Raw genomic sequence first — 27,203 nt, forward strand, 5'->3', positions numbered from 1 at the left:
CCATTTGCAAATCTTGATACTTCAAACAAGTGATTTTTTCTTTTCTAGGGGCCCAATACCCCACGCCTAAAACAGGGCCCATCGCATATTCGACCAGACCGAAGCCCAAAAACCCGGAAAGAAAAAAAAACATTAAAAGATCCCCCAAAGTCCTTTCCCTTTAAAGTGTAGGTAAATTTAGGGGAAAAAAAGGGGGGGAAAATTTAGCAACCCTAGTCACCTCCCCTAAACCAGATTGTGAAGGCACTGACTTTAAAAACCCAAGCTTGGACCCCCTTGGAAATTCAAACCCATTTGCAAATTTTGGGATACTTCAAACAGGTGATTTTTTTCTTTTTAGGGGCCCACCATCCCCCCTGAACATGTCCATCCAAAATTCAGTCCAGACCCGATAAAAAACGGTAGGAAAAACCCAACAAAAGGGAAAAATCACTCAAAGTCCATACTGTAAATTATAGGTCAATTATGGACAAAAAACTTGAATTTAGCAATTTAGTCACCTCCGCTAACCAGTTATTGTGATAGGCACTGAATTATTTGATCCAGACTTGTTTTATTATGTCTACCTGTCAGTGGAGTCTTCATTGCTGTAAGGAAATATATTATAGCCGAGGAAATGCCAGGACTCCAGTCCGATTGTGAGGACCCTTTGGATTTAATACGAACTATAGCAGGAAATATTGTCCCTTGTGATCGGTGTTTTAAATTATTACAAACCCCAAGGGAGTCAAACCAGGACAGTTTCATTTGAGTTTCCCCAAGCCCCTAAAAAAGGTGAACAAATGGTTCTCAAACATTTAGGTTAATGGGGACCTAAATCTTCCCAAGATGGACTGTGATACTATACTAGTCAATCCAGTCCCTAATTGCAAAACCCCTTCCTTTATAGCCGTTATTAAAACATTGATAAAAATCTTAAAAAATTTGGTTTAATTTCACCCCGTGAAGAAAATTTTCCTGCCCTATCCCTAAAAAACTAATCCTTTTTTGAAAATATGTCAAAACCCTACCAGGCATTGATCAGTGTCATATCATAACTTAATTCAAATTTAAAAAAGGCCATTTTCAACTGAAAAGACTGTTCCCAAAAACTAACAGCAACTACGATTTTTTAAAAAGGAAGTTTTTAAAGGGGTAGGGACCCGTACCTTTTGGAATCAGATTTAGAGGTAGGACCCGTTCCCCCTGGGAAAATTCCCTTAAAAAAAGTTTTCCCTTTTCTAACCGAAAAACGTTATAAACTGGTTTTATTAACATCAAACATTAAATTTTAAATTCTTTCCCCCAAACCGTCGTTTTCCGATATATGGGGGGCCCGTGTCAGAAAAACCCGTTGTTAAAAAAAACTGATTTGTTACAATGTTAAAAAAAAAGCAAAAAAAAGCGGAAGTACGTTAAAAGGGGCAGGGGGCAACAAAATTTTACATACTGACCCCCGCCGCCCTCTCTAAAGATACTGAGATGGGGCGGGATTTAACATGATTTGGTGGGGAGTTCCGAGTCGGAGGGGCCTAGGGAATTTGGGTTTTAAAAAAGTTGGTGGGGAACTTGGGGTTAAGTAATTTGGGGTTTCTATTTGGGAAAAAGATGAGATTGGTGGGACTGCAACTGCCGGGGTTCCTTTTTTTTTTTAAACCATTACTAATGAATTTTTGAACCTTTATATTGGAGTGTATTCCATTCTAAGGTTTTCGCTTTTGTTTTAACACTACTGGTGTAACTGTAGTATACATGACGTACCTAGAAAAAATGACCTTTGGACTTTTTCCCCGACTTTGCTAGTGGGGGGTTTTTTTGCCAAGGATCCCGACGCTTGAACAGTAACAAGTTGAGGGCGGACTGGGTGTTAAGGCAGAAATTTTGACCTTTTTATTATCATTTTTGGAAAATTTCGTTGTATGAAGCGAAGAGGGGAAAGGGTTGCTTTGGAAGTGTACTGTCAATGGGGTTTGGCCCAAAGTTTGGGCCCTTTGGAAAGGTTTTTGCCTAAGTATTTAGCTGCCCCACAATTTTTTAAAATCTATGTTGTGAAGTTTGTGGGGGTTAGACTACGGGGATTTTTCTTTCAAAAAAAAATTCTAAGGATTTACATTTTCCCGGGTTTAAAAACCCCCATGGACCATGTCTTCCCCCAGGTTTCTAAGCTATTCAGGTTTGTTGCGGGATATACTATTGAAAGGGAGTTGAGGGTAAGGTTTTAGGGTGTCATCTGCAAACATTCTTGCGTTAAAAATTTGAGGAAATTTGGGAAAAAAGGTCATTGATTATCCAGGAAGAGCCAGGGCCCCAAGAACGGCCCCCGGGGGAACTCCAGCAGTTAAAAGGGAGGTTCCCCGGGGAAAAAATGCCCATAAACAGGGGACTTTCGGGGGGCGGTTGGACGGGAAAGATTTGCCCCATTTGGAAATTTTGGGGGGTTGGGACCCCAAAGGTTTTTGTAGTTTATAAATTAGTTAATGTGATGGGCCCTTGTCAAACCCCTTGGGAAAAGTCCATGACAATAACTTTTTTTTTGTTGCCCCTGTTCAGTGTTATTGTAAAGTTCCTGGTGAAAATTAAAAGCGCTGAGGGCCCCACAAGTGGACCCGATCTAAAGGGCCCTGCTGGAACTGGTAATGTTTTTGTTGTAAAAAAAGGTAAAGATTGGGGAAAAAAACAATGTGTTCAAGGATTTTTGGGAAACAATGCGTTAGGGAAAAATTTGGGGGGATAGTTACTAGGTTTAGACTTGGGAACCCTTTTTTTAAAAACGGGGGTACGGTGGCTTTTTTCCAATATGGGTACTAGGAGGGTTCGGAGATAACCTGAAAAATGGGCAGTACAGGGCAATTTCTTTGGGGGAGGTTTTTTTAGGGGTGCGTGGGGATAATTTTATCAGGTCCCGAGGCTTTTTGGGGGGGATGGCCATTTGAGCAGTTTTTCCCCACCTTCAGTGGTGGGGCCCCGGATCTTAAATTTATCATGGAGATGGGGGATGAGAGGGACGTTGGAACATATATTTTTCAGGGCTAAGGGGTGGGGAGGGGAAAAAACAGATTAAAAATTTTTTGTTAAGATAGTGCCTTTTGGAAAGGGGTCTGTTTTAGGTAAGGGCCATCTGATTTAAGGGGGGGCCCCTGCCGGCATTTTCTTTTTTTGTGCTTGATGAAGCTGTAAAAAATTTTTGTTTTTTCCAGGTTTTTGAGTATGGTCCCAAAAAAAGACACTTTCCCTATATTTACAGTATTGGGCTTTTTTTATTTTCTTCTGGATAGAAAAAAATTAAGGGATTTGAATCTTTGTTGGGGGTGAGGAGGGAGATTTGTGTAGTTTTGGTTTCAGTTTATCAGCTTAGGGATAAGCCTGATAAATTTTTTCGGGGTTTTCCATGGAAGTGGCACGGGGTTTAGAAAATTTTTGATGGAATGTTTTTTTGATGGGAAATTTATTAAAGGGTTCCCTTTAAAAGAAAATTTCCCCGCACTTTTAGGGTTTTGGAAAGGTTTTCCCGGGAAAAAAACTAGCAAACCAAAAAACCTTCAGTCAGATTTTAGCCCTTCCCAAATTTGCCTTGGGGTAGAGTTTTTTAGGGGGTCTAGGTTGGGTTGGGGGGGCCCCTATTAAGATTCAAATTTTAGAAATTTTAAAATCATGATCGATTTGGGTAGACTCGGTAGGGGTTTTAAACCCAAATGAACTGGGTTTGGGGGTTGTAAAGAAGAGGTCAGGGTGTTGGATAACCTAGTTGGGATCTTAACTATTTGTTTAAGTTAAATGGGAATTTTCTTTCAAAAAAATTCTTCATAAAAAGGGTCTGGGTTTTTTCAAGTTTGTTTAGGGGACTCTTTTTTACCCCTTTTAATGTCGGGGGGGATTGAAGTCTCCAAGTAGGGCCCTACTAGCTTTCCCCTTGGGTATTTTTTTAAAGGGGGGAAAACCAGAGTTTTGGGGTAGGGGGGTGGCATCTAATTTTTTGGGGTTTTTAGTAGGCTTTGACAAAGGGTATTTTTTAAAGGCCCGTGATGGTTTTTTTTGGCCCAGGTTATGTTGCAAGAAATCTTGAGGTCTGGTTGTTCTTTGGTTTATCAGTGAGTTTTGATATAGCTTTCATCACTCCTCCACCTTTACCTTCACTCCCGTATCCCTATATCCCTTTTAATTAAGATTATCAGTTAAAAAATTTTGGGAAAAAACTTAAAGTCTGGCTTTTAAACCAAGTTTTTGTAAGGCAAATTAAAAAAACTGGTTTAATTTTGGGGGAATAATTTGGTGTAATTCAGGGATTTTGTTTTTGACAGAACGAAAAATTTAAAGTTAAAAAGGACTGTGAGACGTTCAGTGTTTTTAGTTTAGGTTTGGGAGGGAAAACCTTTTTTTTTTTTAGGGATTTGGGGGAGATGAGGCCTTTGGGGGTTTTTGGGGGGTCATTTGGGGGAAAAAAGTTATTTAGCTGGAAAAATTACTTTACGTGGTCGTGATTTTGAGGGGGAAAAGTAAGAAAAAGTCACTGAGAGTATCTAGGGGTTCAGTCAGTGGAAAATTGAGTGGTTTAGCGAGCCCCATGTTTACAGTACCAGCTGAACTTGGGGTTCAGAGTTTTTTTCGTAAGTATGGGTGCCAATTTCCTTCGCAGTCTGTGTAAAAAAAAGTTTTCCGTTGGGCACACAGGATGCCCTTTTTTTGACCAGGACACTTTTTTGGGGAAAATATCCCGCACGGGTACTGGGTTGGACAAAGGGAAGGGCCGGCGGGCCTGGGTTTGGTTCAATGTTGGGGGGGCTTGGGCATGCCAGAAGACAAAAAAGAAATAAAAAGGATGTTTTTATAGCACTGGGTTTTTTTTTTTGTGCTTTCTAGTGGTATTACTGTTTTGAGGACGTTGGCAATTGATACCAAAAATACTGGATTTTGGAGGGGGAAAAGGTTGCCCCAGTTTAAATTTTCTCTGATTTGTGAAACAGGGAAAAAAATTTAGTGCAAATAAAAGGGTGAAAAGGAAAAACCAAAAGTCAGCCTTAGTTCCATTTGCGGGGTTTTGTTGATTTTAGACCAACCCCCTAACTTTTGTCCGGGGAAAATTTTAAATTATCCCGAAAAATTTTTGGGAAAAAATTCCAGTACCGAAAAAATTCAAAAACAATCAATAAACGGGGAAAAAATAAGAATTTATCTACCCCCGCCCCCCGGTTTGCCCAATTTTGTAAACCCTTAAAACCCCCACCAGTTATAAAATTAAGGGTTTTTTGTAAGAAAGGGTTTTTGGGAAAAAATTTTTATTTTGTGTATGTTTTCGAAAAAATTGTGAACTGGGTTTTGACGCAATGCGCTGACCCTTATCTCCCTCCTGCTGTTGCCCACCCCCAACCCCTGAGCCCAAATTTTTTTTGTGGTTCAAATGTATGTAGGGCGTTTTCCGGAGAGGTTTTGACATTGGGCAGAAGATAGTTTAAAACAGTGAATGAAAGCTTAAAAATGGGAAAATTGTGAGAAGGAAGATAAAAGGGGGGGAAGGTGTTTAAATAAGACAAAATATACACAAGTTAAAAGGGGTTAAAAATATATAAAAAAGGGTATAGATTGATAGATAAATCTTTGGTTGGTTAAATTTTTAAAATCTTTGGGGGGTTTTTCATTTTTTAATCTTTTCCCTTTTGTTCAAAAAAAATAATTTTTAGGGGGAATAAAAACGTTTGCTTCCGGGTGTTAAGGGGCACTTTAATATAAAAACAAACTTTTTTTTTGAACGGAAACAAATGTCATTTTTCAATGACATTCACAATAAGTTCCTGCTGTTGAAATATATTTCCACAAGGAAATTTTCGTTTTATCTAGGGTTGTCATTGTAAGAATAAAATTATCAAGCCAAAAATTTAGAAGTGTTTACATTGTAAATTTTAGTGCGCTTTTTTTTCAAATTTAGGTCAAAAAAAGTACTGTGTTTATAAATTAAAATTTTTAAATTAAATAGAGAATGCTTTTGTATTTTTGCAATTCAGATTACGGTGGCCCAAAAATTTTTTTGGCTTTCCCTTCCCAAAAATTTATTTATTAAAAATCAGAAAAAAACCCGAGGGTTTAAAACGAGTGGTTACAACATATGGGGTGAGGAAATTTCTTTTTAAAGCAGTTGAAACTGCCAGCTACCAGTTAACAAAGGGCAGTGGGCCAAAAAACGTTTAAAGCTGTTTCCATAAAAGATGAGAAAAGGACAATGTAAAAAAAATTTCAGCTAGTCATCAAGTTTGAAAAAAAAGAAGATTTTTTTTCTTTGAGAAAGCAAATTTTTGGCCAAAAGAAATTCCCGGTAATAAGAATGAAAGTTAGTTTTAAAAATTTTTGTAGGGAATGGGAAAATCCCCACTATTTTTCCCTGCCGGCCATCTCCAAAAAATAGCCCCAAAACAGTAACCACGCCTAGCCTGCGTTCTAGTCAATTTTGGAAACTTTTCCCTGGCGATTTTTTAGGGGGGTCCCGGTTTAAACGATTTCCGTGAATAAGGGGTGTTTTTGGTTTATTTTAACCGGGTTTTTTATTTAAGATATCAAAAACCTTCTGCCAAAACAGAAAAATTTTTTTGAATACATACCAAAGTGTATTTTTAATCTTCTCGAGAAAATTTACCCGCCTTTTTTGACGATAAAACGAAAGTTTACAAAAATTTAGGGAATTTACAAAATTTAAAAGAAACGGATAATTGGTTTTCATTGTATTTTTTGTTTTTAGAGAGCGTTTTTGTTAGTAAAGTGTATCCCAAAAAACGAGATTCCACCAGTCAACAGTTCATAGGGTTCAAGGCCAAAACCATGGGGAGGCAAACCCTTCCTTTGGCCCCTTTTTCTTTTTAAAGATAAAAAAATTTCAAAAATTTAAAAAAATCAATATGGAAAAAAAAAAGTGTACTGTTTTGGGAAAAGGCATAAAGATTTAATTCCAAAAATGTGAGAAAGTTTTTTTATAGGTTAAAAAACTTGTTTTTTATAAATTTTTTTCTGATTATTTTTCCTGTTCCCATTAAAAATTTTAAAAAGATTATCTTGTTTTTTCTTTTTTTTTTTATTCTTTAGTAAATTTTTGAACTCTTGATAAAAAAAGGAACAACAATGGAAAAAAATTTTTTTTTGTGGAAAAACGGTATTGATTTTTGGGAAAACAGGACTTTTGTTTTTCTAATTATATAAACCTTTTGATAAACATTAAAAGGAAACTGCTACAATGTACAGCGGGAAAAAGAGGTCCATATCATCAAAAATATGTAAAAAAAATTTACCAGTGAAACCCTAAAAGTTCGTTGCCATGCGTGTAAAAAAGGAAAAAACCCAAGGAAAAAATGAAAAATTTTTTTTTCCCTTAAAGTTTTAAAAAAGTATACAAATGTTGTTAAAGGGAAAAGCAACGTTGTGAAATTTTTTTTCATTATCATGATTAATTGTGTTCTAAGAAACAATACAGGGTTGTTTGAAATTACCTTTACTAGCACAAATTTTTCCTATGTTCAAGGAATGTACGTTATATTTTTAGCTCACCAGAGCCAAAGGCTCAGGGTGGGCTTTTCTGATCAGTACCCTCCCGGGCATCCGTCGTTTGGTGTAGCATTGCCCAGTGGACCTCTACAAAAATTTTTTCAAAACATGACCCCCCGGCAAAAAATTGGGGCCCCCCCCCCAAGGGGGCACTTGATTTTTTTCAAATAGGAAAATCTTCAAAAATTTTCTAAAAAAAAAACCCGGGAAAGGGCCCAGATCTTAGATTTTTTGACATTTGCATTGCCTAGTAGACTTCTACAAAATTTGTTCAAAAACATGGATCCCCCCGGTCAAAAAGACCCCCCCCCTTTGGGGGGTTTCTAAATTGGGACATAGAAAAAAACCCTTTAAAAAAATTTTTTAAAAATAAACCAGAAGGCCTTTGAGCTTAGATATTTTTCCCTTTTAGCCCTTTCCTAGTAGACTTTACCCAAAAAATTTTTCAAAAACATTACCCCCCCGGTCCAAAATTGGGCCCCGCCCCCCTTGGGGGGTTTCTTGTTGTACATAGAAAAACTTTTTAAAAATTTTTTTAAAAAAAAAACCAGAAAGGCCCAAGCTAGATTTTTCACATGTAGCATTGGGCCCAGTAAAACCCCCTCAAAATTTTTTTTCAAAACTTGGCCCCCCCGGTAAAAATTGGGCCCTTTCCCCCGGGTTTACTTGATTTTTTCCCTAGGAAAATCTTCAAAAATTTTTTGAAAAAAAAACAGAAGGGGGAAATCTCCAAATTCAAAAATTTGTGGGGCCCACGATTGATTAGTTTTACCAGAAAAGGTTTTAAAACTATGCAGCGCAGCTTTTAAAAAAAATTTAAAAAAAGGGAAAAAAAAAACAACACTTTTTTTTAATTTTTCATAAACTATGGGGTTTACAGAAAGCTTCTGTTGGTCATTAAATAAATAAGGAAAAAAAGAGGTCCATAATTTCGGCTTTTTCGGACACGCTTCATAAAAAAGTTTCCCCAGTGAAAATGGAAAAACTTGACAGATTCCAGAGACTTTCATACCGGGGGGGTTTATCTAGGGTTGAAGCGACTTCAAATTTCTTCTTCAGCAAACTACGTAGCTAAAAATCAATCAATTTTTTTTCAAGTCGGGGAGGAAATGAAAATGAAAATCAAATTTCCTACAAGGGCCGTGAAATCCCTTTTTAAAAAATCTACAACGAGTTGGGCATCGGGAAAAGGGGAGGGGATGGTTGTATTCGGATCGCTGTTCCCAAAAAACATCAGGGCGCTATAACAAGCTATGCAAGCGCCTTAAAAAAAAGTTTTTGTTTAAGTTACACCCCCTTTCGAAAATTGGCACCACGGCAAATTTACTTATAAGGGACTGGGCCCGCTGGACCGAATGACAGAACCCCCAAATTCCCCCAAAGTCATGAACACGACTTTGCCAAATTGCATTGCCGATTCGTTTTCCCCTTTTCTGTCTTTTTTTTCATTTAAGACAATAAAAATGTCCCTTTAAGGAAAATACAAGATATGGCAAGGAAAAATCTCTCGTTTTTTGTCATTCTGTTGTATGCAAAATTTTTTTATTAAACCCAAAATAATCTATTTATTTTAATTTTCTTGGATACACTTTTAATAAAATTTCGTAATACAAAATGAGTAACAAATAGGAAAAAAATTATAATGCACAATGCATTTGTTCCCGGGTTTTCATTAATAAAAGGGGAAGGGTGAAAAACGATTTTTTCATAAAATGGGAGCAGTTAGGTGTTTGATTCACAAATGATAAATCTAATTATTTTTTCCCGTATAAAATTCATGAAAAAAAATTTTGGGAAAAATGGGGCCCTTTCATGGAAATGGTTTAATTATGTGTTTATGGCAAGTGTCACACTGCCCAATTGACACCATGTTTTTACACTATAAAAAAAGATTATATGGGGTTTCGGGCCCGTCTATTAAATCACTAGTCAAAAATCGGGAGATTTTTATTAAAAAGGTGCTTGAACATGGGAATTTTATGTAAAAAAAAAATTTGTTTTTGCAATAAAGTATTCAAAAGACCAGATAATTTTTCCACTATAAATTTTTTTATCAGGGCTCTGTGTAGGACTGTTTGTTTGTTTTTTGTTTTAAGATCCAAAAATATTTTTCACCAAATGAACACTATAATTTCAATAATTTTTTTAAAAGTGGCCGCACCACTTGGGGAAAATGTAAATTTGGGGGTTCACGAAAATGAAATATATTCGATTTACAAATGAAAAAAACAAATTTTTTATTTATTTTTTGTTTTTTAAATGGTTTTAACAAAATTTTTATCCCCTTTGTCTGCACAACTCACGTTGCATTCATTTTTGAGTCATTTGTCGTGACGTCAGGATATCTTTGAAGAAAAATTGTAAATAGGGGTTTTGTTACGTTTCCTTATTTTTTATATTTTTTATGATAGAATGTTTATATTTATGTTTCCCGTTTTTGTATTTCTGTGCAAACTATTCTTTACTGAAGTATATTTTGCAAGGAAAATTTCCCATTATCTAAATAATTCCCTTTCTTTTTGGATTCAAGTGTAGTTCCATACCAGTGAAAAAAAAAAATGATTTTTTTCGTTTCCCAAAAAGTGAAAAAATCAATTTTTTTTTAAGATATATTTCAGTTTTTCCACTGAAAAAGATATTTAAAAAAAAGTGGTTTTTTATATTTAGGGGGGAAAAAGAAAACAATTTTGGGAAATACTGTAAAATTTATTATATTTTTTCTTTGGGATGAAAATTTTGTGGGGTTTGTTCCCAAAAAAGGCAAAATTTGTTTGGATATGAATTCGTTAAAATTTAACTTTTGAACATAAAATTTAATTTGGGGGGTTTTATTTTTTTGTTGGGATTAAAAATTTTGGGGGATTGAATCCCCAAAGTTCCCAAAAAAATTTTTTCCCCCCCAAATATTAAAAGATTTCACTGTTTTAGTGATAGATGTATTCCAATTTTGTTTTTCCTTTTTCTTGATTTTTTTCGTTTTTTGTTTAAAAAGAGAAAAGTGTTCCCTTCGAATCAGAAAAAGTTTTCCCCAAATTTGGAAAAAATTTAATGTAGTTGGTACGGTCATGTTCCGAAGGTAAAGAAAAAGACCGGGGGAATTTTATTTGACAGCGGGCTGATGTAAAAGGTTTTACACTGGCACTGAAAAACAACCAGTAGAATTCCTCTCATTTTCCGACTACAATGAACTACCAAACTCTCATTTAAAGGCAAATTTTGGGGCTGATTTAAGAAAGAAAAAATAGGTATGTCACTTTTGATAATTTAAAAGAATGAAATAAATAGTTTTTAAAGGGTCAAAATTTGAAAGCAAATTGGGTTTTCAGTTTAGTGAGTTTTAAATGAGGGGTTTATTGTAAACTTTTTTAACAGGCAGTTAGAATATTTTTATGGCACCTACTGTAGTGTTACCAAAACTAAATGCATAGTCTCAGAGTCTCTTCTAAAGATATTTGTCAAGAAATTAACTGGACACCTAGTTTGCTTCTAGCTGTCTAGTAAACGGTCACCCATTTGCCTTCCCGGGAACGGGAAAACCCAGCCTTTTTTCTATAGGGGTTTTTTAGGTATGTTGTAATTAATTTTTTTAAAAAAGGTAATGAAAAGATTAGATTCCCTCAAATTTTTTTGGGGTTTTCCCAAAAAATTGAAATATTTACCTGTAAACAAAACCTTTGAAGGGTTCAAAAACCCTTTGTCAAAATAACTGTCAACAAGTAACAAAGGAAAAGGGGCAAATTTTTATAAAGAATAAATGGGAAATTTAAAAAAAGAAAAAAAAATTTCCCAAAGTTTAAAAAAAAAAATCTGCAAAGTGAATGTTTTAACATCTTTTTATTTGTACTTTTTAAAATACATTTATACAAGTTTTTATAAACATTGTACAGACAAATTTTACATAACATTTTTGTCACCTGAGCCAAAAGGGTTTGGGTTCCGATTTAAAACACTTCCCTTTGTCAAAAGGTTGTGCGAGTGAGTCGTTGAAAGCGTTAAAAAACAAAATTCAGCGTTTTTAAAATTTTTATGAATGCTTTATTTTTTTCCAGCAGTTGACCATGACGAAAATTGCATTTTATAGGGGCTGGGTGCCCAAAAAACGCAAAAAGGAGATTATGTAAAGAATGGAAAAAAGCCAGCTGTTTTGATTTTCACAGGGGCCATTTCCTTTTAAAAAAGCTCAAAAGTGGACATTATTTGCCGGGGTTATTATTTTCCCCAAATTAAAAAGGGCATGAAAAAAGTTCAAAAACATAACTTTTTTAAGGGGCCCCCAAAATTTATGTGGAGGGCATTATAGTGTTGCTGCTGTCTGTATGTTCGTCCATACATCCTGAAATCTTGTGTGTCCAATTCCTCCCACACTATTAATGTGATTTGCTTCAAACTTTCAAAGATGAAAAAGCTTGATGTGCAGATGACCATGTAGGAAGGATTTTTTTGCTATGATTATTTTTACCTCAGTTATGTCCCTTTGATAATTTTGCTATATACCATAGGTATATAGCAAATTATAGAGAAATATTTTGTGTGTCCAACTCCTCTCACTATTAACATGATTTGCTTCAAACTTTCACAGATGAACAAGCTTAATGTGCAAATGACCATAAAGGAAGGAACTTTCGCTGTGACTATTTCTGCCAAAGTTATGGCCCATTGATAGTTTTGCTATATAGAATATAGAGAAAAATCTTGTGTGTTGAGCTCATCCCGCACTGTTTCACATATGAAGAACTATGGTGTGAAGATGACCATAAATAATGGACTTTTATCTGTGCCTATTTTTCTAGAATTATGGCCCTTTCTTAATTTAACAAAATAGGCCATAGGGAAGTAATCTGAATACAATTTGCTTCAAACGTTTTAGTCAAACATCCTTCATTTGAAGATGGTCTGTACGAAAAACCTAGCTATTTAGAGGATGGTACAGTATGTGGGGGCATTCGTGTCCTATGGACACAATTCTAGTTCTAATGTTTTTCAGCAAAAGGTGCTCTGTGTTCACAAGTGATCATTAGAACTTGTTTGACTGTTTGTTTCACAGATGCTGAATTGGAAGCTTCAGACACCATTTCAGTAGACATCAAGTTTGGCAAAGTTTCAAAATACGAGGTGAAAGAACCAGAACTTCTCTCAGAGTTATCCAACAGGTAATTTGTTTAAAGCTAGAAAAGAGTAAGTGTTTTTAAGGTAACTTCAGACCAGTCATATTGGTTCTTGATTTCTGTATTTATTTAATATTAAATGAAACTTAGTCGGTTTTTTAGTCACCTTTATGGTCGTTCAACCTGGTCGTGCGTCTAACAATTTGAAATGTTAACACTCACCAATTTTAGTCCAATCTTATGAACTTGGTCAGAATGTTACCCTCAATAAATCTTTAGGTAAGTTCGAATTCGGGTCATTGGGGTCAAAAACTAGGTCACCAGGTCAAATCAAAGGAAAAGCTTGTTAACACTCTAGAGGCCACATTTATGACAATGTCTCTATGATTCTTGGTCAGAATGTTAATCTTGATAATCTTTAGGTCAAGTTCTAATCTGGGTCAGATGGGGTCAAAAACTAGGTCACCAGGTCAAATCGAAGGAATAGCTTGTTAACATTCTAGAGGCCACATTAATGACCGTATCTTAATGAAACTTAGTCGGAATATTAGTCTTGATGATCTTTAGGTCAAGTTCAAATCTGGGTTAGGTGGGGTCAAAAACTAGGACACCAGGTCATATCAAAGGAAACGCTTGTTAACACTCCAGAGGCCACATTTATAAAAAATATCTCTATGATTCTTGGTCAGAATGTTAACCTTGATAATCTTTAGGTCAAGTTCAAATCTGGGTTAGGTTGGGTCAAAAACTAGGACACCAGGTCAAATCAAAGGAAACACTTGTTAACACTCTAGAGGCCACCTTTATGACTGTATCTTAAGGAAACTTGGTCAGAATGTTAATCTTGATGATCTTTAAGTCAAGTCGAAATCTTGGTCAGGTGGGGTCAAAAACTAGGTCACCAGGTCAAATCGAAAGAAAAGCTTAACAATCTAGAGGCCACATTTATGACTGTATCTTCGTGAAACTTGGTCAGAATGTTTACCTTGATGATCTTTAGGTCAAGTTCAAATCTGGGTCATGTGGAATGTGACCTACTGACCTACTTTCTTGTTTTTAGCTCACCTGTCACAAAGTGACAAGGTGAGCTTTTGTGATCGCGCGCAGTCCGTCGTCCGTGCGTGCGTCCGTAAACTTTTGCTTGTGACCACTCTAGAGGTCACATTTTTCATGGGATCTTTATGAAAGTTGGTCAGAATGTTCATCTTGATGATATCTAGGTCAAGTTCGAAACTGGGTCACATGCCTTCAAAAACTAGGTCAGTAGGTCTAAAAATAGAAAAACCTTGTGACCTCTTTAGAGGCCATATATTTCACAAGATCTTCATGAAAATTGGTCAGAATGTTAACCTTGATGATATCTAGGTCAAGTTTGAAACTGGGTCACGTGCCATCTAAAACTAGGTCAGTAGGTCTGAAAATAGAAAAACCTTGTGACCTCCCTAGAGGCCATATATTTCACAAGATCTTCATGAAAATTAATCAAAACGTTCACCTTGATGAAATCTAGGTCAAGTTCGAAACTGTGTCACGTGCCATCAAAAACTAGGTCAGTAGTTCAAATAATAGAAAAACCTTGTGACCTCTCTAAAGGCCATATTTTTCATGGGATCTGTATGAAAGTTGGTCTGAATGTTCATCTTGATAATATCTAGATCAGGTTCGAAACTGGGTCACGTGCGGTCAAAAACTAGGTCAGTAGGTCTAAAAATAGAAAAACCTTGTGACATCTCTAGAGGCCATATTTTTGAATGGATCTTCATGAAAATTGGTCAGAATGTTCATCTTGATGATATCTAGGTCAAGTTCGAAAGTGGGTCACGTGCCTTCAAAAAGTAGGTCAGTAGGTCAAATAATGAAAAAACGTTGTGACCTCTCTAGAGGCCATATTTTTCATGGGATCTGTATGAAAGTTGGTCTGAATGTTTATCAACTGGGTCATGTGGGAAGAGGTGAGCGATTCAGGACCATTATGGTCCTCTTGTTTCAATTGAGGTTCAGGAAATATAGCAGATGACCCCTATTGATTTTGAGGTCAAAGGTCAAGGTCACAGAGACCAGGAACAGTAAAACGGTTTCCAGGCGATAACTCAAGAACGCTTGGGCCTATGATCAGTAAAATTGATAGGGAGATTGATCATAACCAGCAGATAATCCTATTGTGAGGTCATTTGGTCAAAGTTCAAGGTCAGATTGGCCAGGAACAGTTTAACGGTTTCTGGACGATAACTTGAGAACGCTTGGGCCAAGGGTCATGAAAGATGATAGAGAGGTTCATCATGACCAGCAGATGACCCCTATTGATTTTAAGGTCAGTAGGTCAAAGGTCAAGGTTACAGTGACCCGAAACATTTAAACTGTTTCCAGACAATAACTTGAGACTGCTTGGGCCTAGGGTCATGAAACTTGATAGGGAGGTTGGTCATGACCTGTAGATATCCCCTATAGATTTTGAGGTCTGTAGGCTAAAGGTCAAGGTCACATTGACCCAGAACAGTTAAACCCTTTCCGGAAGATACGTTGAGAACGCTTGGGCCTAGGATCACTAAACTTAATAGGGAGGTTGATCATGACCAGCAGATGACCCTTGTTGGCTTTGAGGTCAATAGATCAAAGGTCAATGTCACATTTAACCAGAACAGTAGAACTTTTGTTTACAGTGAGCAAATAATTTCTGTTCCTTGTGCAATTACTGAATGCATCAAGGGGGGCATTTCGTGTTCGATGAGCTCTTGTTACTAAATGGATTTGATCCAAACTTAAAATAGTTGTTCCACATCATAACCCACATCATATGACACAAGGTCCATAACTCTGGCATCAATTTTTCATGAATTATGCCCCCTTTTTACTTAGAATTTTATGTTAATTTTGATGCATTTTTACTATATCTCTGTTATTTCACAAGGGATTTGATTCAAACTTAAAATAGTTGTTCATCATCACCACCTACATCATTTGACACAAAGGCCATAACTGCGACAAATGTATTTATGAGTTATCCCCCTTTTGTACTTAAAATTTCTGGTTCAAGTTTTGATGCACTTTCACTTTATCTCTGTTATTATGGATTTGATTCAAACTTAGAATAGTTGTACAGCATCATCATCCACATCATATGATACAAGGGCCATAACTCTTGCACCAATGTTTCATGAATTATGCCCCCTTTTTACTTAGAATTTCAGGTTAATTGTGGTGCACTTTCACTACATCTTTGTCATTACTTAATGAATTTGATTAAAACTTAAATTAGTTTTTCCAGATCATCATTTTTTATACTGATTTAATTTTTTGAGACTTCAGCTATTGTCGAATATCTTCATCCAGATTTGAGTCATTAAACACTCCAGTGACAGCTCCTGCTTTCTCAGATGTACCCAGTTTGACTATCCAGCATCGAAATAGTCGTGCTCTCTGTCTCCTGTGACAGCTCTTGTTTATATTCAACTTGTATTTTGCTAAGGTCAAACCCAGACATTTGTTACATGCGCTTAAGTTCTAAAAATTCCATTATTTCTGTGGTGACATCAGTCCACAAAATTATATCTCAAAAAATACAAAAATATTCATCTATTCTTTAACCCTTACCCTGCTAAATTTCTATAATGAACTTGTCTATCTTTCAATTTGGACAGTACCATTAACTGTTAAAAGGGGTGCTTACCAAAAAGATACTGACTGAATGGCAAACATTGCACTGGTCACAAAGGCAGAATCAATCGTATCCAGCATGATAAGGGTTAAAAGTTGAAATCCACAAATTATTATTCCCATTGAAATAGCTCATGTTTAGGCCAAAACCACAAAATTTCTTGCCCACAAAATTAAATGATTTAATAATAGGACAATAACTATGATATGCCTCATGTAGCAAAAAATTAACCTTTAGCCTGCTAATTTTCTAGAATGAACTGGTCTATCATTCAGTTTGGGCAGTACCATTTATCATTTGAAGGAGTGTGGACCTGATCATGATCAGCCTGCACAGATGCACTGATCGCAAAGGCAGAATCATTTGCCAGCAGCTGGCCAAATGTTAACAATGGCACTGTAAATTTGCAAAAGTAGCCTATAGGTATCTTCATGAGTAAAACTTATGAATTTGGACTGAATTCAAAAGGCTTTAAAAGTCTATTATCTGACTATTCAACATACTTGTCTCGGAAAAAAATTGTGCGAATTTTGCCCAATCTACTGTAATGGTTTTTTTTTTCTTTCAGAAATATCAACATGGATCACCCGTACATAAGACAGATACAGGAAGACAGTCGGAAATCTTTGTGTTTAATTACTGGTGTTGCAGCCCTGCCTGACGGTGGAAGTATACATCGCAATACTGAAATTGATACAGAAGCGTCCGTTAAAGTCTCAGTAAGTAACATTTTCCTGTAATTGACAGTTTCTGTTAATTGACAGTTTCCTGTAATTGACAGTTCCCTGTAATTGACAATTTCCCATAATTGACAGTGTCCTGTAATTGACAGTTTCTGTTAATTGACAGTTTCCTGTAATTAACAGTGTCCTGTAATTGCCAATTTCTGTTAATTTATGAAACACTTTCCTATCATCTTTGATACTGTTATCTTTAGGAAGCCATCTTGCTGCCTGCACCACTGTTTTACCCAGGGGTCAGTTTCTGCCCAAATAATACATAGAAGAGCACCTCAGTCTGCCATTTTAGACAGTTGGTGACACTCGGCAGTTTCCATGATCGTGTCTGTGTATTCTGGTTTGGCAGTTAGGCATTCTATGTAAATATAGCTCAGTGCTGACATGGCTTTCTTTAAAAACTGAAGAAAGCTGTAATCACGTACATAGAATACAGGCTTTCAAGTGGCCCTAAAATTCTTAAAAAATCCTAATTTTTTAGGCCTTTCTAAAATTCCTAAAAGAACACTCAGAAAGGGCCAAATTCCTAAAAAAGCCCTAATTTTTTTGTAATTTCTGTCTAAACTTAAAAAGGTTTTTGCACAAGGTCATGCATATAATGAACCAATAAAGTTATTGAAGTTAATATTCTTTAAGGATGCTTCTGTCTGTTTCCATGAGGCATAAAAAAAATTGTTTGTTTCCGGTATCCAGACCTACCCTAAATTTATGGCCCGACCCAAAATGTTTTTATGGCCTTGGAGAATATTTTTTTCAACTTTTAAACAAAAAGTTGCAAAACTGCACTTTTTATGCTTTAAACATGGTCAGTGATGTTAGAAATCAACTTGCTGATGCTCTAAAGGCATAACCCCCTTATTTCTATTTAGTTTTTGACACAAAAATAATTTCCTAAAAGTCTCACTAAATAAAAAAAAATTCCAAAAGAAAATTTTTCCGCCCTACCTACCCTATTTGTTTTTAGCATGTTTCCAGAAACAAAGAACTTTTTTTTTTAGGCCTGAGTTCCTGAGCTACAGTTTCATGAAACATAGATTTACTTCATTGAGTGATGATGAAAAGCAACAAGGACGGGCTCGACATGTTGCCCGTGGGCATCTAGTCCTAATTTAGCTCTTATTTTTGACAAAAATAGCACTAATTTTAGCCCTGATTTTTTGCCAAATAGTGCTTGAAAGCCTGAGAATATGAAATTTTCCAATTGGTGTTATGAGTCCACTACTGTAATTTTTAAAAGCTGGAAATGTGTCATATAGGACGACGGTATTGGTTCTTCTTGAAATCCAGTGAAGCAAACAAACTAAGATGATGTTTCCTTTTCATATGACTTTTAGCCATAACAAATCAAAGAGCATAGCATTTTATGACAAAAAATCTCAACTGCCTACGGTGGGATTCAAACCCAGGTCGCTCGGGTGCTAGTCCAATGCTCTAACCACTGAGCCAAAGAGTGGACTCTCTGAGGCAGTTGTCAGAGAATGGCTTTAGATATGCAGGCTATGCGTAAGTGACCATAACACTTTGCTGTATTTATATCTTTAATTTGTCTAGCTGGATCTGTTAAAATTTGAAAATGAATCAGAATACACACTGAAAGAATATAAAGTATAAAAACAATAATTTATTATGTCTGAAATTTTCTTTTGGTGTGAACAGTTAATGCATGTAAAAGTATGTATGCATCTTTCCTGTCTGTCGTTTCATGTTGGACAGGATTGATTCTACCTTTGCGTCCAGATGAGATCATGATCAGCCTGCACATCCTTGCACCCCTTTTAATAGTAAATAGTACAGTCCAAATTGAAAGATGGACAAGTTCATTATAGAAATTTAGCAGGGTAAGGGTTAATATTTTAAATTAAATAAACCCGATTTATTTCAGTTAGTGAAGGGAGCATCTGCTTCTACAGGAGCCACGTATGATAAGAATCGAGACATCGGCCTGGCGCCACTTACACCTGTAGCATACAATATACACGAGCTGAATGTGGATAAGAGGACTGGAGCAATGCAGTTAGTTCTGGCTAAAGGTAACTTTGAAATACAGCATGTCTAATGACAGTTAGTGACAGTTGGACGGTGACCCGAGGGCTAAGCCTGAAACTGTTGTAACTGTTTATAAATAAAGAACAAGATAAAATAGTTTCACACTCAGCCCACTAGTATTACATTAAAATGAGAGTTATTTGCTAGTAACATGTATCCACTCTATTTAAAGGGGTATGTTACAAAATTTTATAAAATGATGTTATTAAAACATATGTATCACAAAATAGAAACATGATAAGCGAGTATTATTTTATAACTTAATGTACATGTAGTATAACATTTTGAATTTGTAATATATTACACAGGATCTCATGGAGGGTTTAAGGACAGTATTGGCTACGATGAGGTTGACGCTGTCAGTGGTGCCATTGATGTACCTGATGCAGGCTCTCAACAAAGAAAACAACTAGGTATAGTCACACTTCCTTCCAGATACCGCATCTGTTAACATGGTTAAGAGACCTCTTGCATTTAGAGGCAACATTTTCAGTTCCATTTTGGGTTGTCAAAGAACAAAATTATCTAATCTGTAAAATTATAAATAACAAAAAACTAAAATATATTTATTTTTCAGAGGTTGTTGTTTTAGAGAAATTAAATTACTATGAAGTATGAGTTTACAGTAAGACATTACATATATATGATAAAATATGCAGATAGATTAAGGTACAAATGTACTTTGGTAGGAAAATCACTTCAATGTTCTTTGCAGTCATTATTAAAAAATCAGCACAGAACAAAGTGTTGTACTTTTTCATTGCAGAAATAGATCTCAACCATCCAAAAAAAATATTTTCTCCACTGTTTGATCTGCCTGATGCAGACAGAACACAACTCAACACTTGGTTACTACAGCTGATGTCGGTACCCAGAGATATGGTCATTCTCTCAGACTTGGTAAGTGTTCTAACACATTCAAATTACACCAGGAAGGAATACTAATCTGGAATCCTTTTTTTAGGCATAATTGGACGCAGTAAACCGGAATAGCCAAAAGTAGGTCATTTTGCAAAACGTGTTTAAATCGACAAGACAATACATGGTAAAAACCCTTCTTTGTTTATATCAAAAATTTTTTTAAAAGTGTTAGATTATATATTTTTTCAGTTGGATGATGTAGGGAGAGGACAACAGATCCAGGCAAATATTACCGATGTTCAAGGCAAATTTCTCTCTGTAGACCATTCTTGGTTAGAAATTCTTCGATTTGTAGGCTTCCAAGTGACAGTAAGTTGAAATATGTAATAGGTTTTGTTTCCTATTAAGGGTTAAAGATAGAAGTTGCTCTAAAGGTTTAAAGGTAAAGAGAAGCTTTAATTTGTAATATTGTATATAACCAAAGACAGAAAAAATGGTACTATTACCTTCCTCGCTTGGCGCTCAGCATTAAGAGGATAGTGCTAGGACTGGTCAGCCCGGTGTCAGTATAATGTGACTGGGTGAATTCTAGCTTCAGTTCTTAATTTTTTATCTGTTATGGCTAGCTAAATGGTTTTGAAAGGCAAACTGCATTTTTCCTTCTGTGGGTTTGAAACACTGCTTGAAGTGTAGAATTTTTTCATGTGCAGCTAGCTTGTAAAAAGTCAGTGGTTCTACTCATGTGCCCTCCCATGTCTGAAATAATGTATGGAGGGGCATCTGGGTCTTCCTCGACTATAAGAAATTTACCATATGATGTATACTTTATTGGTTTGACATAAGACAACAAAAAAATGCATATATTAGTACATTAATTTTAACCCATGTTATTTCTTTCTCTTACAGGATGGTCATCTAGGTCACCCAGAGACACCTAGTGGCAGGTTTCATGCTTTAGAAGAATATTTTGATGCTGCCACAATGCTTGACGACGACATGCTTGACTTGTTACGACAGTTTCCACCACAGGCTGCTGATGCTATGCTAACAGCGGTAATAATCAGACCTTTACCCTTATCCCCCTAAATTTCTATAATGAACATGTCCGTTTTCCAGTTTGGACAGTACCATAAACTGTTAAAAGTGGTGCTCACCAAAATGATACTCAGTCTGACAGAATGGCGAACAATGCAGATCTTTATCAGACTGATCATGATCTACACTGTTCACAAAGGCAGAATCAGTTGTGTCCAGCACGTTAAGGGTTAACATGTTACAATTCTGGCTCATTGTACCGCCACATACAGAGTATATGGAGGCTATATTGGGAGTCTGTTTTCCATCATTCTGTCTGTCCATTAAGTCCAATTTATATTTTCTTAACCACTGAGAAGATTTTCATAAAACTAGTATAAGTTGTAAAACTCAAGATGACATGCAGAGTGCACAACCCAGGTCAAAATTCATTAGATGATTGCATTTGGTCAGTAGATGAGCTATGTTGGGCTGGTCGCACTTGGAGGTCAAAGGTCAAATAGCTAATACTCATATCTACACTATATCTACTAAATGGCTGGGAAAATTTTAATAAAACTAGCTTTTTCGAAGAAAAAAGTAGAGCTGTTGCACTCGCCCCGGTTAAAGTTTTTGATAAAGTCAAATATCTTTGTTACTATCAAAGCTTTCGACTTGAACCTTAAAACAGTTATTTACCATCAAAGTCTACACCAGGAGAAACAATTCCCGTAACTCTTATTTGAATTTTGACAGTGTTATGCCTTTTTTAACTAAGAATATTTTGGTTGAAGTTTTTGTTAAAGTTAACTATCTCTGTCACTTTCAAAGCTTTTGACTTGAAACTTAAAATAGTTATTCACCATCAAAGTCTACACCAAGAGAAACAATTCCCATAACTCTGATTTGAATTATGACTAGAGTTATGCCTCGTTTTAACTTTAAATTTTATTGTTGACGTTTTATAAAGCTTTTACTGGCAAAGCCCTAATTCAGAGTCGAGCATGCTGTCTTATGGATATCTCTTGTATGTAATCATGCATAACATCTATTTGGACAGCTTTTTCAGTTTAACATAAAATTTACAGTCTTGTATAACTTTAAATAATTTTCACTGAATTGTGGTCCTGTGATTTATTACATTGTAAAGGTTCTTGTCCATGCCTCATCTCCAAAACTCTTACCCAGATTTAAATGAAACTTTTCTGGAGTTTTTGGTGTAGAGCCTAGTTACATGATTATTGTTATTGTTTTCTTTACATACACTTTACTTTCTATGTAATAAATTAACGTTTACTTCACAGTCTGAAAATGCCTCCTTTACAAGATTTAAGTGAATGGGGAGACTTATGTTTTTTTGTTTTTTTTAAAACATCCATATGGTTTTGCTTTGTGTCCTATGTTTCCAAGGGATTTTTCTGAACTAGTATTTTCAAAAAATATTTGTATTTCAGCTACAAGAAGGAATTAAAGGACACTCGGTGAAAGACCAGCATGTAGTGAAGACTTGTCTCGCGAATCCCACGTGCCTTAAAATACTTCTGGACCTTCAGTTTAGAATACAAGATGATGTATTTGAGGCCCCAGAGAAATTGATATATATCACAGATGAAGTTTACTGGGTTTTATTTGCAATGTATGGTAAATAGTCAGTGTAATAGATGTTTTTTGCAAAGAAACTATGTTAATTAAATATGTTATTTAAATGTACATGTGTGCTGCTGAACTGAGTACGTATCAGTATCACCATTTATTGTAAAAGTGGATATATTTGGAGATCAAGAAGGTATTGAATTGTTTTGGGATATTTTGCGAGTGGAAATACTTACGAATCGCCAAAAACTGAAATGCGAAAGCTTTGTTTGTTATTTCCGGACGTTTTGCGAGCAGAAATATTTGCGAATCACCAATAACTGAAATGCAAAAGCTTTGTTTGTTATTTCCAAGTTTGTTTATCTGTACTCTAATATAATGAGTCTTGGTTAGTATTGAACATGTTGTTATACTGGCTGATAATGTCAAAACATCTGCAAAATTCGCTAGTATTTTCACATCGTAAACTTTTTTCACTCACAAAGTAATCTCAATATTCTGATTTCTGATTGTGCTTTGGCTTGCAATGTTTTACTGTAAAATCATTTATATTCCTGGAGGACTAATTTTCGTGGATTTCGTGGTTGACTCAATCCATGAAATTTAATCCCAAGGAACAAGTAAAATTCCCTTTCATTTTGTATTCAAAAGTTGAAATCCACGAATTCATATCCCCACGAAATTGCCGTTTTGACCAAAACCACGAAATTTCATGCCCATGAAATTTAATGATTTTACAGTATCATGCAAGAAATAATGACAAAATTGTAAGTGAAATCTCTTTTGTGTCGGGGGAAAAGTCAAGAAATTATGTGTCTGGAAGTGTGTTGTAATCTTAGAAACGATGTTTTTTTTTCATTGGTGCTTATTATTATATCTAGAGTATTAAACTGATTTGCTCACACTTTTAGTCAGATATAATGTGAATGTTTTGAAAGTGACAAGAGGTACAAACATGAAGTTTGCAAGATATCCTTAAAAAATAACAAAAATGACAACATGAGAAAACCAATATAAGGCATTTGCGACCAGCATAGAGCATTTGCAACCAGCATGGATCCAGACCAGCCTGCACATCTGCACAGTCTAATCAGGATCCATGCTGTTCACTTTTAAAGCCTATTGCAATTAGAGAAACCGTTAGCGAACATCATGGATCCTGACCACAAGTAACTGACAATTTAACCATATTAATCAGAGGTTGTAGATGAATGACTGCAAACATTATTTTCTGTCAGAACAGCACATATAGCATTTGCCTGATCATGACATGCACATCAAATTCACAGTGTCTCTTTCTATCTTGCACTGTATTGCCATCTAATGGAATAGGCGTTTACCATGTATTAATCTCATAAAATTTTAATAAAGGTTTACAGAGGATTTGATGGGTTGTAAAAAGACTTTTTGAAGACATTAGAAAAAAAGTTTACTAAGGTTGTATTCAAGAAATCAGTTTAAATAAGTTTGGTGTGATTGCATGTCATATTTGATGGTTATGTGCTCAGATGAAATGTTCATGGAATTTTTAAGCCAAAAAAGAGGGGGGGTTGGAGAGGGGTTGTTAAAAGCATTCCTCAGTTTGCCGTCCGATTTTTATGACACTTTCAGAATATCTTAACATAAAAGTATCAATAATAAGGTTTATTTCCACAGATAGAAGATTACTGAAGAAATACTGTATAGATTGGAGCAAGAATGTTTAGAAAATGAAAGCATAATAACAGTATGCACTGCATATTTTGCATTTTGTAATATCTATATAGTGGACGCAACTTGACCCTGATGGTTGACCTTTGTATTTTAATACATAATGAGGCACAATCTATTATTGAAAAGGAGTCTACGTAAAACACGAGCTGCACGAGATAATGGAAATATAAATTTGTGTAATTATAAATTAGTGTATTGGAAAGTTTAACTGATCAAATGTAAGTATACATACTTTAATACTGCACTGTATACAAACTAATTCCATATAAATATATATAGATACCCGTCATCACCCTTTATTTCTACAATGAAATAATCGATATGAATAATCAGCTGAAAGTCAACCATCGGGGTCAAGTTGCGACTACCATAGTAACATGGGTATTTTCTATAAAGGCTTTTTTTAGTCACAAAAAAGGAAAACGGCTTTAATTTACAGGTACTTAGCATTCTGTATGTATGTTGATTTATTTTTGTTATTTTATATTATAACAGTGACTGCCATGCATTTCACATGCAAAATTTGATGTTGATATTTATATTTTTCTTTTCTGCTATGCAATGTTCATATTTTTATACTCCCAGATTGAATGTATTTGTTAACATTTAAGTACATATTTAGTATTATTTATTGACACCTTTGTCATAGTTAAGAATAATTAAGTTTGTTAAGGATACAGGGCAACCTGTCAAGAGTTTACACAGTAACCTGCCCTTAGTTGCAACCTGTATTAAACAGCCACTTATCTTAAGCAGCTAGTCAGCAGACTTCTTTCATATTTTTTTATGCTTGTCTTTTAGGGCCTAGTACATAATAGGGATAGCTTAGTACATAATGCGGTTGTCACACTTTTGGCTAAGCACACAAAATAAACTAATTTTTTGTTAAATTCTATTTTTATAAAATTGTATTTTCATATATATGTCGAAGCTTTGAAAATTAGATTCACATTGTAAAAAGAATTACCAGATCAATAAATTATTAAATTATTGTTTTTGATTACCTCCCTTTTGTCTTCGGCTATATTAATTCGTGTGTAGTATTATTAGTAGTGGTTTTCTGACCATGTAGTTACGCATGCTGTCTTCATGGACAGCTGCTGAATTTGTTTTTGAAGATAACATTTAAAAAGCCTTTTGGGACTTCAAGCAGCCGCCAGACTGCCTTGCTCCCTTGGTTAATGGCTGCTTAATACAGAGTTGACTTGTATGTTTGTTATACAGAGGATAGTGCTTCAGAGTGGTTACTGTAAAAGCAGAAATTTTCACAAGGTTTTAAATTTTGCAATATATTCGCAAGGTCCTACATATCTCGAAAATTAATCCTCGTGTAAAGATTCACCACAGGTTTAATTCAATTTCTAGTAGGATACTATTTTTACAATTTCGAGGATATTAAACCTCGCTTTTTATACTCAAAATTTCAAATTCGTGAAATATTGACCCAGCGAAAATATACGCTTTTACAGTAATTTACTAACATTAAATGCATCTATTTATTGGATAGAATTGTCTACATGTCATTATAAAAAGGTGTTTGCTCTTCGGAGGTGTGGTTTAGAGAGATTTTACTGTATTTATGCTTGAATAAAGATGTTTATTTATAATAGGGCATATTTGCCGTGTAACTATGCATATGTCTTGCAAAAACCTTTATGATACTGTTTGCAATGTTATGAGTGTGCATTAAGTACACTAGATTGTTTTGTATGTTATTTTTTGTAATCATCCCTGACTGAGATTATATTAAAATTTCATCTGTCATGTATTAGAAAGTGCTATTTGTCCATTTAGATAAGCTAAAAGATCAGATTTCATGAAGTGGTATTGATTAATGATATTTGAGATTTTAATTTGATACCTACGATGTAAGTCTTGAGGCTTGACACATTAATTTTTTTCTTTTATTTATGATTTTGCTGCTGTCATATTTATGAAATGTATTGCAATAAAACTTCGATTTTCTCATGATTTTGTTGATTTTTTACATGACTGTTGATTTTCTCATGGTGAGTAAATTTTCATTTGATCTTTTGAAGACGATAAACATGATTGTTACATAAATCACACTTTTTTCCACTACATTTTAGTATCATATGAAACCATTTGTTTAATATGGTTAATGATACTACCTTAAATTATGCTTACCATAATTCTTGCATGCTGCTGCAATTTCCTTGTGGATTAAAGAATCAGGTGGTCCCTACGGTCACAGATAGGCTCTGTAACAGGTAAAGACTATGTTCTGGAAAGCCAAACATTGGTGACAGATGCTTTTAGACAAGTTACCCTGTTACAAAGCTTTCTTTTATTTGTCTTGAACACCTGTACCCTTGATACATACACAGTGTGGGCATCGATCAAATAGAGGGAATCAATATTTAAAAAAATAAATAAATTATTCGGTAATTTTTAATATTTTTAATTTAAAACTTAGAAATGATAATCTCATACGTCGTCATATGTATCATGGCCTTGGTTTAAATCTCGGGGGATTCAACAGTAGACTTTAGTCTCTGTCAAAGACATCGATTAACATCCCCTGTTGGAAAACAAAACTTGGTGTAATCTCGCCCATGATATATCTGGTCATATATAGTTGCTTCTATCTTATAAAGAGCGGACAGTGGTCCAGTGGTAACACTCACTATACAAATGTACTATCATTGGGATAAGTGCCCCGTGTATTAGGTGCTTTACATCTTTACACCTTTCTCCTTAGAGAATCAGTGAAGCATCTTCATTAGAGCGTCTCGTATATCTTGCGCTATCCTCCAACTAGCAGTCGGAGGAGTCTCCTATATCTTGCGCTATCCTCCAACTAGCAGTCGGAGGAGTCTCCTATATCTTGCGCTATCCTCCAACTAGCAGTCGGAGGAGTCGCCTATATTGGTTACATGATGGCGGCTGTAAATAAGCTTCCTTGTGAGGAAGCCATCCAGCTGGCTAACGGAGGGTCATTGGTTCTACCTAGGTGCC

The 27,203-nt window shown here is 35.4% G+C and overlaps 1 protein-coding gene across 1 annotated transcript; it reads left to right on the forward strand.

Moving 5' to 3' along the window:
- Positions 1–616: 616 nt before the first annotated feature.
- Positions 617–26,192, forward strand: LOC123537800 (uncharacterized). Its single transcript, XM_053529848.1, has 9 exons — positions 617–638; positions 12,485–12,650; positions 16,829–16,979; positions 18,880–19,027; positions 19,352–19,456; positions 19,810–19,943; positions 20,154–20,273; positions 20,811–20,957; positions 22,373–26,192. The coding sequence occupies exons 1-9, from the start codon at positions 617–619 to the stop codon at positions 22,565–22,567; spliced, it is 1,188 nt and encodes a 395-aa protein (XP_053385823.1). The 3' UTR covers positions 22,568–26,192.
- The last annotated feature ends 1,011 nt before the right edge of the window (positions 26,193–27,203 follow it).

Source organism: Mercenaria mercenaria, chromosome 18, assembly GCF_021730395.1.
Source record: "Mercenaria mercenaria strain notata chromosome 18, MADL_Memer_1, whole genome shotgun sequence".
Lineage (NCBI taxonomy): Eukaryota > Metazoa > Mollusca > Bivalvia > Venerida > Veneridae > Mercenaria > Mercenaria mercenaria.